This window comes from Mustela lutreola, chromosome 9 (assembly GCF_030435805.1).
Source record: "Mustela lutreola isolate mMusLut2 chromosome 9, mMusLut2.pri, whole genome shotgun sequence".
NCBI classification, from domain to species: Eukaryota; Metazoa; Chordata; class Mammalia; order Carnivora; family Mustelidae; genus Mustela; species Mustela lutreola.
In genome coordinates this window covers 109,087,739-109,105,159 of record NC_081298.1, presented here as the reverse complement: position 1 = coordinate 109,105,159, position 17,421 = coordinate 109,087,739, and the positions used below count along the sequence as shown (strand labels likewise).

At 42.9% G+C, this 17,421-nt stretch overlaps 1 protein-coding gene across 1 annotated transcript in view; it reads left to right on the top strand.

Annotated features, from left to right (window-relative positions):
• MERTK (MER proto-oncogene, tyrosine kinase) overlaps window positions 1–17,421 on the top strand; it is a 113,157-nt gene that overhangs the window by 62,573 nt on the left and 33,163 nt on the right. Inside the window, exons 6-8 of the mRNA XM_059188380.1 lie at window positions 1,241–1,356; window positions 6,836–7,019; window positions 11,779–11,930. Coding sequence (XP_059044363.1) covers window positions 1,241–1,356; window positions 6,836–7,019; window positions 11,779–11,930 — 452 coding nt within the window. The remainder of the gene's footprint in view (window positions 1–1,240; window positions 1,357–6,835; window positions 7,020–11,778; window positions 11,931–17,421) is intronic.

The window sequence follows — 17,421 nt, the reverse complement described above, 5'->3', positions numbered from 1 at the left end:
GGTCTCAGCTCTCCTTCCCCTGATCTTCTGTTCACGCTGTCATTGCTTCCCCTCCGGCACACCTCCCCCAACCCTCCTCCATGTGTTAACCTTCTTAATCTTCCCCGCAGCCCCATGGAGCAGGGCTGTTACCATCCCCACTAAAAGAAGAAGGAACAGAGTTTAGAAAGGTCATTTAACCATGACCCGGGCCACACAGCCAGCCAGGCAGTAACCAGACTCCCCTGTCCCTGCTGGTGCTCATACTAATGTGCTTGCTGCCGCCTGCCACCAGCCTCCAGTGTCCTACTGAGGGACACGTGTGAGTTCAAGTCCCCGTTCTGCTGCTTACAAGCTCTGTGATCTTCAGCATGTTTTTACCTTCTCTGATTCTCAGTATCCTCATCCATAAATGAGGATCGTGAGACCGCCTACCTCTCTGACAGGGTTTTAGTGATGACGAAACAAAGCGAAGTCCGTAACGGGCTGACTCATTGTAAGCGTGTGAAAACAACATTTTTGCTTATAAATGTGATTATGACTCTTAATTCAGAAGTAAAATTAGCCCAAAATAAGATCCCCAAACTCCAGATCCTTCTTAGATTCGAATTAAGATATGTAACCATGTCCCACCACGTGGCCACGTCCCACATATGGCCAAGTCGTTGCACACTTTATGCCTCCAGGCCCAGCAGTTACAGTTGGATCTTTTGCTTGAACTGATTTCTCACCTGTTTCCTTGGCCTGGATAGCTGCTCCCCACTCTGCCACACACCCACACTCATGCTCCCTTCTAGTCCCGGCATGGGGCTCTCATCGTCAGGTAATGTGAGTCTCCACTCCTCAAGCAAAAGCTGCACAAGAATAGGGCTATGGCTCTGTTTGGGGGAGTGGGGGGGATGGATGTAGAGCTCCAGCACCCAGCAACGTGCCCGCATGCAGGAGGGCAGTGACCACGAGCTCAGTGAAGGAAATAGACATCTCTTCATCCTTTTCCAGCTAAGGTCTCACTTCATCAGGCAGCCGGAAAGCAGGTCTATGCTCCACTCCTCTGGCCTAGGCAGCAGTGTTTCATCACCAGAAGACCTGTCTATAAGCTAATATGCTTAGTCTCAGGCCTAATGCAGCTTCTTTTTCAAACTTGGGTCAAATTTTCTTAATTTTAAGAAATGGAAACAAGCATGATATTTTGTTTGTTTGGTAGCTGTGGCCACCTGTGGTTTATAACTGTGTTTGTATGTGTGTCTTTATTTCTGTGTAGCAATTCCCTCCCCACCAACTGAAGTCATTGTCTACAACAGCACCGCACACAGCATGCTCATCTCCTGGGTCCCAGGTTTTGATGGATACTCCCCATTCAGGAATTGCAGCGTTCAGGTAAACCAGCAGGATGAAGAAAGAATGGGCTGTGTGGTGCGCTAAGGGTCTACTTGATCTTTCTTCCTCCTTGGTCTTTCTTAGTGCGAAGGCCTCCAACACCTCTGTTCAGAAGTCTCTTGACCCCTTCCCTGCTCAGTGTCTGCCACACACGCCCCATTCTGTGGTGTTCTGCCCCAGGATGCTGTTTCCTTTCTCCTCATGGTTCAGGACCCAATCAGAAGGGAAACAGGTTTCCAGGACAGAACGACATGAGACCAAGGAGAATTAATTTTGAAGGTATAAAAACACATCCCTAAATTAATACCGGCTTGTGATCAGGAGTTCTGGGAAGCCAAGAACTCCTCATCCTGTCTCCTCCTGGGCCAGTGACTGTGAAGGACAGGCAAGCATGAGATGGGTCATTTTTGCTGTCAGATGTAATACCTTGGCCCCTGGCTCCCAGGACAACCTGGGCATTACAGACCTTGCAAAGTCTTTTCCCTTTTTTTAACCACTACCCAAAAGTGGTGAGAAAGAATGCTGTAAGAAATACAGGCCAGCCATCCTAAAATGGTACCTTGCCATGATGTAGGCCCTGCTTTGAGTGTTAATTTCATCAAAATGGAAAGGGTAGCAGTAACACTACCATTTACTGAGTGCTCACGATGACCAGGGACTTTGCAGACATTATCTTACTTAAAACCCACACCAGCACTGCAGGCTCAGAATGCTCACAGAACCTATGAGTGGCAAAGCCAGAATTCAAAGCCAGAAAGTTCTGATGTCAAAAACAGTGCTCAAAACCATCCCTTCTTCCATGTCTTAGAAGAGAAATTATTTCTGGGAGCAGGTAGTCAAAATGTGTGGATTGTCCACTGAAAACATCAATGTCTTCTGCCCTGCATGTTGTCACACAGTAGGGTCAGAAATTGTTCTTAGTTTCATAAATATCTGGCCTTACTAGCTGAAAACATGTTAACCTGACACCTGCCATTCATGCTAGCTCAACTTGAAGCAGTGACTTCTAAAGAATTTTATACGTTGACAACCAGATGTTTTTAATACCAAACAGAATTAGTTACTCTGTTTTTACTGCCTCCCACTCTTGTCTAACAGCTGTTCCTTCTCTGGAAAGTGAAAACATTCTATTATCCCCGAAATAGTCTCCACCCTCACCTCACCAGCTCTAGCTTTGCTTAATTCTTGCCCCACTTTATGTGTAAATCTCCTAAGGGCGGGTAAGTGTTAGGGATTATTATGTCTACAAAGTCCTCACCAGGGATATCTGTTTTTTCTGGGCAGCTTTTTCTGAGATTTCTTTCACAGACCATAATATTCACCCATTTAAAGGGTATAATGTTGATGTCCCCGTTCGGCTCAGTTGGGAGAGCATGCAGTCTTGATTTTGGGGTCGTGAGTTTGAGCCCCATGTTGGGTGTAGAGATTACTTAAATACGCTTTAAAAAATAAAGTGTATAATGTTCTTCGCTATGTTCCCAGAGGTGTGCAGCCATCACCATTGTCTAATTGTGGCTATATTCATAAAAGCTATTGTTCTATAGTTTTCTTGTGTTAGCTTTTTCTGGTTTTGGTGTCAGGGTGATACTCGTCTTACAGAATCATTGGGAGGTGTTCCCTCGACTTCTGTTTCTTGCAAGAGTTTGTGGAAGATTGATGTGAATTCCTTAAATATTTGGTCGAAATCACCAGTGAAGCTGTCTGGTCCTGAGGTTTTCTTTGTGGAGGTTTTTTGAATACTAACTCAGTCTTTTTACTTGGTATGCATCTACTTAGATTTTCTATTTCTTCCTGAGTTAGTTTTGATAGTTTATGTGTTTCTAGGAGTGTGTCCATTTCCTCTGGGTTATCTAATTTGTTGGTATACAATTGCTTATAATATTCCGTTATAAGCTTTTTTATTTCTTTGAGGTTAGTAGTAATGTCCCCTTTCATTCCTGATTTTAATACAAGTTTTCCCTTCTTTTCTTCTATGTGCATTGGGTTAATTTGCTCTCTCTCTCTTTTTTTTTTTTTTTAAGTTTCTTAAGGTAGAAGGCTGGGTAATTTATTTGAAATTTCTTCTTCTTTAATATAAGCATTTATAGGGGCACCTGGGTGGCTCAGTTGTTAAGCATCTGCCTTCGGCTCAGGTCATGATCCCAGGGGGAAGCCTGCTTCTCCCTCTCCCCCTGCTTGTGTTTCCTCTCTCTCTGTGTCTCTCTCTGCGTCTTTCTCTGCCAAATAATAAAAAAAAAAAAAACTTAAAAAAATATATATACATATATATAAGCATTTATACCATACATTTCCTTCTAAGCATTGTGTTAGCTGCATCACGTAGGTTTGGGTATTTGGGCCTTTTTTTCCCATTCATCTCAAGTTTTTTGGTTATTTTCCTTATGATTTCTTTCTTTCTTTCTATCTATCTATCTTTCTTTCTTTCTTTTTCTATCGGTTATTCAGAACTGTGTTAAATTTTCACATACTTGTGAATTTCTCAAGTCATCTTCTTTTGCTTATTTTTAATGTTATTCCATCACATTTGGAGGCTATACTTAATCTGATTTTCAGTCTTTTACATTAACTACAGTTTGTTTTATGACCTAGCTTTTGTTCTGCCCTGGAGAATGTTCCGTGTGTAGGGGAAGGTATATTTGGCTGTGTTTGGGTAGAATGTTTTATACATCTTGTAGATATAGTTAGTTTATAGTCTTGTTTCCTTCGTCTATTTCTTTGATCCTCTGCCGAGTGGTTTTATCTGTTATTGAAACGGAATTAGGGTCTCAACTGTTGTTTTTGAGTTGCCTTTCTCCCTTCAATCTCATCAGTTTTTGCTTCTTGTATTCCAGGGCTCTGTTATTAGGAACATCCAGGGCCAGTTTCCCTCTATAGATATAACTATATCTACATATCTAGAGATCTAGAGATCTGTAGTTGTACATGTATAACCAAGGCATGGACCAATCCTTTTTAAAACTGCTGCTGAGCCGTATGAAGAGTCCAAGAGGACACGAGGCTCCTGCTTACATGAGTATGGTTGCCTTTGGGGAGACTTTGTAGGCGACTTCTGCCACCACCTTGAGTGAGTAGGTCTCAGAGTGGACAGGAGGTAGAGTAGGGTGGTAGGAAGGTCTGAAAACATCAGGTCACCCCTGAAGGTAGAAGATGATCACACACATCTGTTTTCTCTCTCTCTTTTTGCCTCAGCTTTGGGCAGCCACGGCATGAGCGACAATCATCCAGTCCCTGGATGATCATCCAGTCCGGTCATTACAGGCCCTCCTTGCCCACCTTGGATCCTGTGGTGCCAGACATGGTTATTCTGTCTTTTTCCCACCAATCTCCCTTCACCCATAAGAATACAGTTATTTTACAAGTTAAATTCTAGGAGCAATATTGCGACATACCTGTATATATAATTATTTGTTGTTCATCTGAAATACAAATATAATTGGCTATCCTGTTTTCTCTGACCGGTCCTAGCAGGGTTAGTCAGGAGTGGCTGTAGAAATGAGACTTCTTTATTCTGCAGGTTAACAATGTATTCCCACTTCTGAAGGAACCAAGCATAGTTTTGTAGCATGTCCCCAGTCCCTTACAATTTTAAACTCTGACTTGGTAACAAATGAATGTTTTGGACAAGATTCAGATCCATGCACTAGCAGACACACCCTCTCACTTCCTTTGGTCCTGATGTTAGTTCCTTTCTTCACCCATTTTTGGGCCGCATACACCATTTCTATTTTTAACTCTCCCACGTACTTCTTGCTATTTCGTGCCCTCTTTTCCCCTAGGACCCACTGAGAAGGACTTATAAAAAGCCTGTCTTCTTCCAGCAGTGTGTTCTCGAAGAGCGTCGCTGTGCCTGGAAATGCTCCACGCATTGCTCCGGAAATGGGGCAGGGGTGGAGAGCCAAAGGTTTCCTCCACCTTAGTTGCAGGGGTTGGTCACCAGGAAGTAGGTGCATACTCTATAAAGTGAAGAAACAAAAAGTAAGTTCTGCCAGCGGCCACCACCAAGATAAGCACGTAACTCTTTGTTTCTCCTCTGGTGGTTCCTCAGGCCAAATGGTACTTTTGTCACCCAGTGGAGTCTGCGGGTCTGAGTCAGAGGTGAGACTTGGCCCCCACGCCACCCTTGCGATATCCGCTAGGGGATTTAGAATTCCGAAATGTTATTTATGGCCCCTTGGCCTAAATTTCAACACATATATCCTGAAATAACAGCTTTGGGTATCCATGCCCCATGACTGCAAGCCCATTATTATTAGGAATATGTACAGGGTTTAGGATTTTTTTTTCCCCCCGGTTAGTTTTGGTTACTTGTGTTTTATTCAGTATCACTTTCTCTTTTCTGACTTTATAAGTACTTATATATTGAAGAGATTTTGAAACACATGTAGAGGGGAAAAAAGCATTCTCTCTTATTCCCATTTCTAGAAAGGAAATATGCTTAAGGAAAAATGTAGAAGTTTGGCCTAGATTTTTTGCACAGAGGACATCTGGAGACGGATGCGGGGAGACTGGTAGAGCTTACGGAGAGAAAGATGAAGGGAAAGAACTCAGAGCAAAGGGCTAAGATGCTTTCATGAGATTTGGAGAAAGGTTTGTTGGGTGAGGAGCAAATGATCCTTCCCTATATCTATGCACCAAATAATGTCAGAAAATGCACATTCTCTGCATATGCTTTTGGACTTGAATTTATATTGGGGTTGGAGTAGGGGTTAAAAAAAAAAAAAGAGGACATGCTAGAATTTACCTCAAGGCAAGAGCAGAGTTCATCAGGTTGCATAATGAAAAGGAATACGTGGGGCGCCTGGGTGGCTCAGTGGGTTAAAGCCTCTGCCTTTGGCTCAGGTCATGATCCCGGGGTCCTGGGATCAAGCCCTGCATTGGGCTCCCTGCTCAGCAGGGAGCCTGCTTCCCTCTCTCTCTCTCTGCCTGCCTCTCTGGCTACTTGTGATCTCTGTCTGTCAAATAAATAAATAAAATCTTTAAAAAAAAATACAAAATAAAAACAGAAATCTTGTATCCCAGCCCCTAAAGTAGGATTTGGGAAATGTTCTCTGTAAAGGACCAGATAGTAAATATTTTAGGTTTTGGTCCCACACAGGATGTCGGTTGTCTTTGGAGTGTGTTCTCTGAAACAGCTGGAAGAAGAAATCAAGAACTGAGATGGTTCTGAGAAAGGAAGGGCTATTTCATCTTTTTTCCTCTTATATATTACCATCATTAGAATATTGTCGCCATTTGCTCTGTTACCTGTCACAGTGAGAATGCTTGTTTTTGGCGTGTTACACGTGTCCTCGGTGGGTGCTCCAGTAGCATGACTAACACACAGTAACGCTGGTGGGGAAATTAGTGTGTAGCCCGAAAGGAAGCAGGTACTTCCCCTCAGTGGAGAGGAAGAGCCACGTGCACTGAATGCAGCAGTGCTCCAGGTCTTGCATTCCCACCACCTTACTAATGCCTGTCCACATTTTTACTCCTCACTTAGGTCAAGGAAGTTGATCCGCTGACTAATGGCTCGGTCATGATTTTTAACACCTCGGCTTCACCACATCTGTATCAAATAGAGCAGCTGCGAGCTCTGGCCAATTACAGCATTGGTGTATCCTGCATGAATGAAATTGGCTGGTCTGCAGTGAGCCCTTGGATTCTGGCCAGCACGACCGAAGGAGGTAATTCCTGGAGTTCAGAATAAATATTGCCCCTAATAGCATGTGATTAAACAAGTCCTTCCCGGTGGCCTTGAATTAGAGTTTCAACTTTGCTTTGTTTGGTCTTTGTTTCTGGACCATTTTATTTTACTGCGGTAGCCACTGAAGAAGATACTTCCTTCTTTTTAGTGACAAAACTTACACTTACTATGAACAGATAATATGTTCTTTTACATAGGAAGATAATCACAACACACTTTATGGCATATATTATTTTAAGTTAAAATATAATAATATAAAAATTATTCATCGTAGCATCAAGGTCAAGAAAAAATGAACGTGGGGCACCTGGGTGGCTCAGTGGGTTAAGCCTCTGCCTTTAGCTCAGGTCATGATCTCTGGGTTCTGGGATCGAGTCCCTCATTGGGTTCTCTGCTTGGCTGGGAGCCTGCTTCCCCCCCCCTCCGCTTGCTTCTCTGCCTACTTATGATCTCTCTCTGTCAAATAAATAAATAAAATCTTTAAAAAAGAAAAAAAAAAGAAATAACGTGAAGATGGTTCATGTTTACCAAATACCACGTGCCCGTCCCCACATTAGGTGCTATGCATGAATTATTTTATTTGCTCCTCAGAGAAGCCCAGTGAAGTAGGTTCTCTCTATGCTGACTTGCTCATAGCAAATTTTATTTATATCTTTAAACTTTAAAGAATTTTCCATTGTGCTCTTTTTGATTTCTGAGATTTTTGTTACCATCTATGAATATTGTATTCCTGTTAAATTCAGATCCACAATTTCTGTTCTTTCCCAATTTAGAGCTCTAGGTTGTAGAACGTCTTTCCTGCCCTTAACTCGGGCCTCACCTACTCAGTGCTCTAGTCATAATAGAGATGGGGGAGGAGGGCAGACAGGTCAAGATCAGAAATCTTCAGGGTGTAACCCTTGCACAAAATGACTCCCTGGTGCCAAAATTATAAGATGTCTTCTTCTCTCAAATGATAAAGAAAAGCCTTTGAGAACAGTTTTTATAGGCTGTGTTTCATTTTCATTCAGTTCAAAAATACTTTCCTCACTTCTTCTTTGACCCATTAGTTATTTAGCTTATGTAACTTAGTTTCCAAATATTTCGGGGTTTTGCCCGAAATCTTTGTATTCCTGATTTCTGATTTCACTCTGCTGGTGCCTAAAAACATAATCTGTATCACTTACTTTGAAATATATTGAGACTCTTTCTCTGTGGCCCAGAACACATCTTTCCTGATAAGTGTATGGTGTGCTCTTGGAGAGAACGTGTGTTCTGTTCTTATTATATGGAGTAGTCTATAAATGTCAGTTTGGTTGAGTTGGTTGATAGTGTTTTTCAAATTACATTCTTACTGCTTTTCTGCCTATTTCTATCAATTATTTAGAAAGAGACATTGAGGGACGCCTGGGTGGCTCAGTTGGTTAAGCAGCTGCCTTCGGCTCAGGTCATGATCCCAGTGTCCTGGGGTCGAGTCCCATATCGGGCTCCTTGCTCCGCAGGGAGCCTGCTTCTCCGTCTGACTCTGCCTTCCACTCTGTCTGCCTGTGCTCGCTCTCTCGCTCGCTCTCTCTGACAAATAAATAAAATCTTTAAAAAAAAAAAAAAAAAAAAAAAAAAAAAAAAAAAAAAAAGAAAGAGACATTGAAATCCACAGTTATAATTTTGGGTTTATCCATTACTTTTTGATGCTCTGCCCGGTTTTGCTTCAAACATTCTGAAGCTCTGTTATTTTATGCATAGATGCTTAATACTACTATGCTCTCCTAATAATTGGCCACCTTCTCATTATGAGATTGCTTCCTTTATCTTTGGTAGTATTATTTTCTGTAAGATCTACTTCGATATTAATGTAAGCCATTTTAACTTTATTTTGAATATGTGATATATTTTTGATTCCTCCTTATTTTTAATTTATTTGTATCTTTCTGTGTAACACAGAGTGATCCAAGTGTTTTGTTGGGACACCCCAAAGTGTCAACATTGGTTTTCTTTCCTCTGGGACCACTCACTTTCTCTAGCAAAGAAGTCCCCTGTTTCCCGCCTTAGGAATGTAAATATGGCTGCCGATACTCTAGGAGCCAGGTGAGGAAGAAGAGTGAGGCAGAGTCCTCCTTGTTCAGTGTACAAACTTCTACTTATTTCCCCAGTTGTCTGTCTGGCCTCTCATTGTGCCTTTATTCTGCCAGTGCCAGAAGGCCAAAGGTTTTTCAGTTCGGAGACCAAGGTGGCTTCCTGTCTCCAGGGGGATTTGGAAGGTGTCCCTGGCAGGTGTGTGGGAGTGGGTTAGAGGCATCTTGAGGACTAACTACTTCCCAGTCAAACTTTCAATCTTCTGGTACCGGGGCCCACAGCGTCTGAGCCTCTCCATGTCCTTTGGGGAGTACAGGCTTGCTGAATTAGTTACACCTTCTGTGTCTCTTTTTCAGCTTTCAAGTATATGTTGATGTTTCTTTTCCACTGTTGACTCTACTGTACCTTATGAGTTTATACTGTTTTAAATTCCTTAGTGTTATCATAGAGGGGTTTCATGAGGAGCAGACATAAAGACATGTTGAGGGGCCCCTGGGTGGCTCAGCTGGTTAGGCAACGGCTTTTGGTTCCGGTCGTGATCCCAGAGTCCTGGGATCAAGTCCTGCATCAGGCTTCCCCTGCTCTGAGGGAAGCCTGCCTCTCCCTCTCCTTTTCCTTCTCCCTGCTACTCCTCCTGCATGTGCTCTCTTTCTCTCTGTCAAATAAACAAATAAAAAATCTTAAGAAAAGAAAAAATGACATGTTGAATTGGCCACATTTATCCGGAAATTCTACAGCTGATTTGAAACTATATGACTCAGTTCACAACACAGCTTTAGCTGCATGACATTTCCTAAGTAGAGATGAAGGTTAGAGTACCCTTTTGTTTTCTTTTTAGACATATCAGAAATATATAACTTAATCTCCCCTAAATACAACTATAGGCAGTGGTTTGGCATGTATTACAGTTATTTTTATTTTTTCTGTATTTATATAAAACTTTTTAAAATTCTAAAGTGGATTGTTACATACCTTTTTTCAGTTTGATTTTTCCCTCCATTAGATATTTTTCATATCCACACACTTGATCTACCTAATTCTTTTCAGTGGCTGGGTAGCAAGTATTCCATTGGAAAATGTATCAAAATTTATTACATCATAGTTATTGATGGAGCATTACATTTATTCCTTTTTCTCATTATTTTGCTTCAGTAAATGTAATACAGGAGAATTTTTTAGATTAAATTTCTTTAAATAAAATACATGGTCAAAGAGCATATTATTTTCAGGTGGATTTTTTTTTTTTAAGATTATTTTTATTTATTTATTTATTTATTTTTAATTTTTATTTTTTAATTTTTTATAAACATATATTTTTATCCCCAGGGGTACAGGTCTGTGAATCGCCAGGTTTACACACTTCACAGCACTCACCAAAGCACATACCCTCCCCAGTGTCCATAACCCCACCCCCCTTCCCAGCCCCCCTCCCCCCAGCAATCCTCAGTTTGTTTTGTGAGATTAAGAGTCGCAGATTATTTATTTTTAAAAATTATTTATTTATTTGAGAGAGAGAGAGGCCGAGTACAAGGATGGGGAGAGTAAGAGGGAGGGAGAGGGAGAGAATCAGAAGCAGACTCTGCACTGAGCACAGAGCCCTATGCAGGGCTTGATCTCACACCCCTGAGATCATGACCTGAAGGGAAAGCAAGAGAGTCAGATACTTCACCCACTGAGCCACCCAGGTGCCCCCATGTTATTTTCAATTTTAATAGAGAATAGTCAGGTTCCTTGTTCCCAAAAAGTAATCTGGTAATGACCTTGACCTGTTTTCCAAATTATTTTGTACATATATATAATACATACATACTTTTTTCCCTAAGCACTATGACTTTTATCCTTGTATCCTCGTGAGAAATAACAGATAAGTGGGTATGTGACTTAAGCAGAACTTACTATAAACCAGAAAGTGAAAACCAGAATTAAATTTTATATTTTGACATCCAGGCATTACCATTTGATCTTCTGGTTTTTAATAATGAGATGTCTTACACACACACACTTCTTTTTTTTTAATTTTTTGACCGATTAGCTCAGTTCTCAGACCGTCAGTAACCTGCCTTTGGACTTTAAAATGGTGGCTCCCTGCCTTTGTACATTTCACATGACACAGAACTGATCTCCAGTCCATCTGGTTGACCCTCCACATCACAGGTGGAGAACTGGAGAGCCCTGTTCAAGTTGCTTCCCCAGGAGGAGACCAGGAGCACCACAACCTCCTTCCTTGCCTTTCCTTGTCTTTGTGATTTTAGTTTGGAAAAGTGCTTACTTTTTAAAAACTTATGTGGTATTTCAGGGGCACCTGGCTGGTGCAGTTGGTTAAGTGATTGAGTGTTGGTTTCAGCTGAGGTCATGATCTTGGGGTCCTGGGATTCAGCCATGTGTTGGGCCCCACACTCAGCACCGAATCTGCCGTAGGATTCTCTCTCTCCCTCTGCCCTCCACCCAACTTACTCTCCCGTGCTCTCTCTATATATAATAAATAAATAGATCTTTAAAAAATAATAAAACTTATGTGGTAATTCAATGCCCCTTACGTGAAAAGAGGGTGAAAATCTGCTATTAATCTCAGATTTTGAATGCTTGCCATAGAATATTTGAAAACCAAACATTTGGAAACTAAGAAGAAAATGTACCTCTGTGTACTTTTCTCTGTGGTCCCTCATTATTCTCTCTTTCTTTTGTAGCCCCTTCAGCAGCACCTTCGAACATCACCACGTTTCTGAATGAGTCTAGTCATAAGGTGGACATCAGATGGGTCAAGCCTCCAATTAAGTGGCAGGAAGGGGAACTGCTGGGCTACCGGATCTCTCACGTGTGGCAGAGTGCAGACACTTCTGTAAGTCTGATCTCTGAAGGAGTTCACTTGTCTCCTTAGATTTCCCCATTTAATCCTCTTGTAGAAGCTTTCCTTCTGTTATGAGAAGACCAGGAATTATCAAAGGAGGCCACCTTTCACTTAAGAGATAAAATTCCAGGGAATCTTTGGGGCTTTTCTCACTCACTCACTCATCCATTAATTTATGTATTCAGTAAATACGTGTAGAACCTATCTCTATATCAGTTGATTCATGCCTTCTGGGAACTTGGGCTCTTGTAGGAAGATAGTTGAGAACCACCCAGATAGATTTCGACCCACCCCAGGGTCGAAAAGCTGTGTGGTTTAGCAGTCCAGCCATTCATAGCCCCTTAGAAATTCCAGAAGATGCTTTTTTGAAGAAGATTGTCAAGGAAGAGCCCCAGCCTCCTAGAGAATGGCAAGGGGCAACCGGACTCCAGAGGATAGGGTTAAGTCAGCAACAGGCTGCCTTAATGCAGCTCCACAGAAGTAGGGACGATGCCTCCATATGGGTGGGTAGGCAGCTCCCAGACAGGCCCCCTTCCCACTTGGGAAAATGAAGAGAATTGAGGTGACACTGACTTCTTTGTGACACAGTGTCCTTGGAAAGGCAGAAGCACTGACTTCATCATCAGGACCATCTCCTTACCACCATCGTGCAAAGCCAACTTTTGCCTGATTAACCTGGTCCTGGAGATAGAGCAGATGTTAGCATCCTTGTGGCATTTGTGGGGGGCATCTCATGAAAGTAGTGTGGCTGCTTAGCAGGAGAGAGGGACAGAATCAACAGCTGCCCCCACAGATGACATCCAAGCTTTGTTTCAGTCATTTTCCACCTCATGTCATCCAGCTTTATAGAGTATTTTTTTAAAAAGATTTTATTTATTTGAGAGAGAGAGAGAGAGGTCACAAGTAGGCAGAGAGAGAAGAGTAAGTAGGCTCCCTGCTGAGCAGAGAGCCTGATGTGGGGCTCGATCTCAGGACCCTGAGACCATGACCTGAGCCGAAGGCACCCCCACTGAGCCACCCAGGCACCCCATGCGTCATCCAATTTTTCCCAAAACTGCTCTTTCCCCAAAGCACAGTGGGAATTTCTTCTTCTCCTTCTTTTCCTGACTCAGTTTACCTATCAGGAAGCAGACTCTTGGAAGCAGTAGGTGATTGGAGATAGGAAAAAGAAGAAGGCTTGAAGTCCATGACTTTTTGTGCCTCAGAGTGACAACAGAATGTTGTCTATACAAGTCAAACCCATGCTTAGGAGTGTTGCAGCCACAAAAGAAGTCTCTAGTCTCTTGGTCTTTGGGCCTAAGGCCTCTGTGTAGGGTGCTTCTTTGATTAACAGTATTTCCACAGTGGCTGAATCAGGGGAATCAAGTGCCTTTCTCAAAGACAAGCCCCTTTCACAATGCTAAATTGTGAACAGTCCCTGAAGGGCCAATCATTGTATTTCGGTTCAGTAGGATTTTATTTTTCCCTGGTTGGCAGAAGATAGTTATTATCAGCAGACATTTGAGAGGTCTAAAAAAAACCCACAGTTTTGTTTAAAGAGCTGCAGGTCATCCTTTTGACTTCTGGCGTGAGTGAAATCTGCTTGTTTGGAGGGGACGTCTGGAGCTGAGGCCTGCTGAAGGACGGGAGTGAGGAAAGCCTCGCGGATGACGCAGCGGAGAGCCTCGTGCCCTAAATGCCACCCACAGCCCGCTGCACTGCTCATGCTTGTTGCCCTTTGTTCAGAACGGTCCCCCCTGTGGTGAGAACAATACTGCCACAGTCAGGGCTGTGACCTTTCCAGTCATTACCTCCTTGGAGATGCTGGATCATCCCAGTGAAAACATCATTTGCATTGTACCCAAGCTATACAAAAGACTCAGTGGCTCACTTTCCTCAGGATCACATTCTCTCTCTCCTTTTTTTAAGATTTTATTTATTTATTCATTTGACAGACAGAGATCACAAGTAGGCAGAGAGGCAGGCAGAGGGTAAGGGAGAAACAGGCTCCCTGCTGAGCAGAAAGCCCTATGCGGGGGCCCAATCCCAGGACCCTGAGGTCATGACCTGAGGCAAAGGCAGAGGCTTACCCCACTGAGCCATGGCAGCTCAGCTTCAAGCTTGTGGGCCACCACTGGAAGCAAAGAAGAACACTGAGGGAAAAGCCAACCCTGGAAGGATCCTAAAAACCCCTGCCCAAAGTGAAGTTTGAAATGATCTCTGTCCCCATCACCTCTGTCTCCTGAACTCCCTTCATTTCAGGAGGGCAAGACTCAGACACAACTTCCATCTCTCAAAACAGTCCTTTCATCTCCAGTTTTAGCAAACTCTATCTAAAGTATATCTTCTCTATGCAAAACAATGGAATTGGATATTTTTGGAAGGTATTTCCAGGTTTTACTCTAACAAGGGTGGGTTTTTTGTATGCAGTTTCAGAACTTTCTTAGAAGTGATCCTTGGGGGCACCTCGGTGGCTCAGTCGGCTACACAGCTGCCTTCGGCTCGGGTCACGATCCCAGGGTCCTGGGACTGAGTCCTGCATTGGACTCCTTGCTCAGCGGGGAGCCTGCTTCTCCCTCTGCCTCTGTTTGCCACTCTCCCTGCTTGTTCTCTCTCTCTCTCTCTCTGACAAATAAATAAATACAATCTTATTTTTAAAATGTTAAAAAAAAAAAAAAGATGTGATCCTTGGGTGGGTTATTGTTTATACCTTTGTTATCCCACCTGTTATGTCACTTTCAGACTAAGAAACTCCTGATACTTACTGTGTACCTCAGTTACTTGATCTGGATGAAGATACTGACCTTTTTTTGTTCTGTTTTTCTTTACATCCCTTGCACTCCAAATCTAAGCTCAAAATCTAAAAGTCAGGAGCAATTACAATCTAGTCTCCTTGAACGTGGGTCCACGTCTCACTCATCTTAGTACCATCTAAGCAGAGGACTTTGAACTTGTTTTCTAGGCATTTATGACACTGGGCTCGATGCATAGACCTGGCTGACGCCTATACCAGCTGGAGAGTTTCTCTTTCTGATGGGACAGCCTTTTGATGAGTGTGGACTAGTGTTTTCCATCCATTCCCAGTCCTATAAATTGTCAGTAGAACACGAGAAAACATTCTTTTCCATGAGAAAAGAACTCAGCGAGCAAATAAGCTTATAAAATACTGCATAGTATTCCCCTTTCTGGAAGATCCACAGTGTGTACTGGCAAGTTTAAGGCTCTTTGATATTTTATGGTAAATAAGTATGTTTAACTTTGACCCAGAATTGCCCATATGGTAAACAGAGGCTCATTTTCATATGTGTTATTCTTACAAAGCTCATTATTATGGGATTGTGGCTCTAATGCTGGCTTAATTGTGTTTGGAAAGGATAGAGATACTAGATCAGAGGGAAGTTTCAAAGTAGATTATTAGGGGCCTAGAGAGAACAGGACATATAGAAGCAACTTCTATATGCATTCGAGGATTCCTTCCTCAGGCCGAGAGCACTGCTTCCTGACAGTCTGCAAGGCTGGATTCTGGCGTGTGCCCCCTGCCTATTCCTTTCCTCATCGCTTCCTGTCACTCACTGTCAAAGGAGGGCAGAGCATTTGAGTCGATGTCCTGTGAAAGTGTGAGGAATAGGTGAGGTTCTTGTAGGATTGGTCAGCCAGGTGTCTGGAATACTTATGAAACCCAAGGGTTGATCCAGGATGGTACATATGGCCTGGACAAGAAACTGACAATGGTGGTAAATTCCATGAATTGTTCAAATAAACTTCTTCTTTTGGGGGACTAGCTAGCCTTGATTATTTTCTCTGATGTACCAAGACTTGAAATATACTGCAAAAGTCACTTCTGTAAGAGGACCATCTATTTATAGGGAAAGATGATCCACATATAGGACCTCATAGGTGATATAGGAGTAATAATGACCACCATGGGTTACTTACAGTGTGCCAGACTGTGTGCTAACTGTGGCACATAGAGGAATCCATTGACTCCTTACAAAAACACTGTGAAAAAGATATTCTTACTTTCAATGTTCATTTGAGGAAACTGAAGCTCAGAGATGTGGAGTAACTTACACAGAGTCACAGAGCTTAAAATTGACAGCAGTAGGGTAAGAACCCGGGCTGGACTGACTCCAGAGCCAGTGTTTTTCTGAGCCCGCTACTCCTTCCCACATGCCGTTGGCTTTCTGCATAATGGTGTGTCTTGCTCAAATTCCACTCCGTTGCCTCTTAGCAAAAAGAAGTAGGAACAGAGCATGTTGGAAGAGTAAGATTTGAGTTTTGCGTGGACACCTGTGAACAGGAAGCCTGTTCACTTTTGTGATCACTTTTGTTGTCATAGCAGCACAGAAGCTTTGACCTAGTGGTTCCTCCCCCATTGAGTGTTACTGTTCTTTGAGGCAATAAGATGGGCCTTCTTTTTTTTTTTTTTTTTTTAATAAAGATTTTATTTATTTATGACAGACAGCACAAGCAGGGGAGGGAGAGGGAGAAGCAGTCTCCCCGCTGAGCAGGGAGCCCAACATGGGACTCTTTAGCCCAGGACCCTGGGATCATGACCTGAGCTGAAGGCAGCTGCTTAGCCGACTGAGCCACCCAGACACTCATGATGGGCCTTATTCTAAATTACAGTTATGAACTCCAGGGCTGTGGATTCTTATAGACTTGGGAGATATTAAAGTCTTTGGATTACTGGAAATGAATACTTATGGTAGTAGCTCTCACTGACTCTAGTGCCTCACAGGAAAAAAAGAAACTGTCTCCTAAGATACACTATCACTTTCCCCAGTGGGCACGGTCCACATGTTTTCTGTGTAGTTCTGTGTAGTGATCAGGCGTCTTATTTATTACCTGAAAAGACAGATTTTAAGTCGTCAAGGATACATGCCTCAGTGGGTGAGGATGAAGGCTCACGGAATGAGAAATGTGCAGTTAGCCCATGGTGTGTGCCCTAGGACAAGAACACCTCATGCCACGGAAATGGCCACCCCTTCTGCACTCCGCACCCTGACTGTGAGAGATAATCCCCACAGGGGTGCCTCCTACATGTGTGATTTTAAATGGATTTCTTTGTCAGATTTCAAAATCAAAATGAAAATAAATACTTGGGGATATGGATACAGTCATACCTCTCTTTACATATTTGGCATCAATAGAATATGGATAAATTACATGCATTTTTAAGAACAGGGATCATTTTGGGGGCACCTGGGTGGCTCTCTCTGTTAAGCATCTGACTCTTGATTCCAGCTCCGATCATGATCTCAGGGTCACGAGATTGAGACCCAGTGTGGGCTTTATGCTGAGTGTGGAACCTACTTGAGATTCTCTCTCTCCATCTGCTCCTTCCTTCCCCAGTCCCACTCAAGCACACACACGTACACACTTTTGTGAATCGCCAGGTTTACACACTTCACAGCATTCACCATAGCACATACCCTCCCCAATGTCCATAACCCCACCCCCCTCTCCCAACCCCCTCCCCCCAGCAACCTTCAGTTTGTTT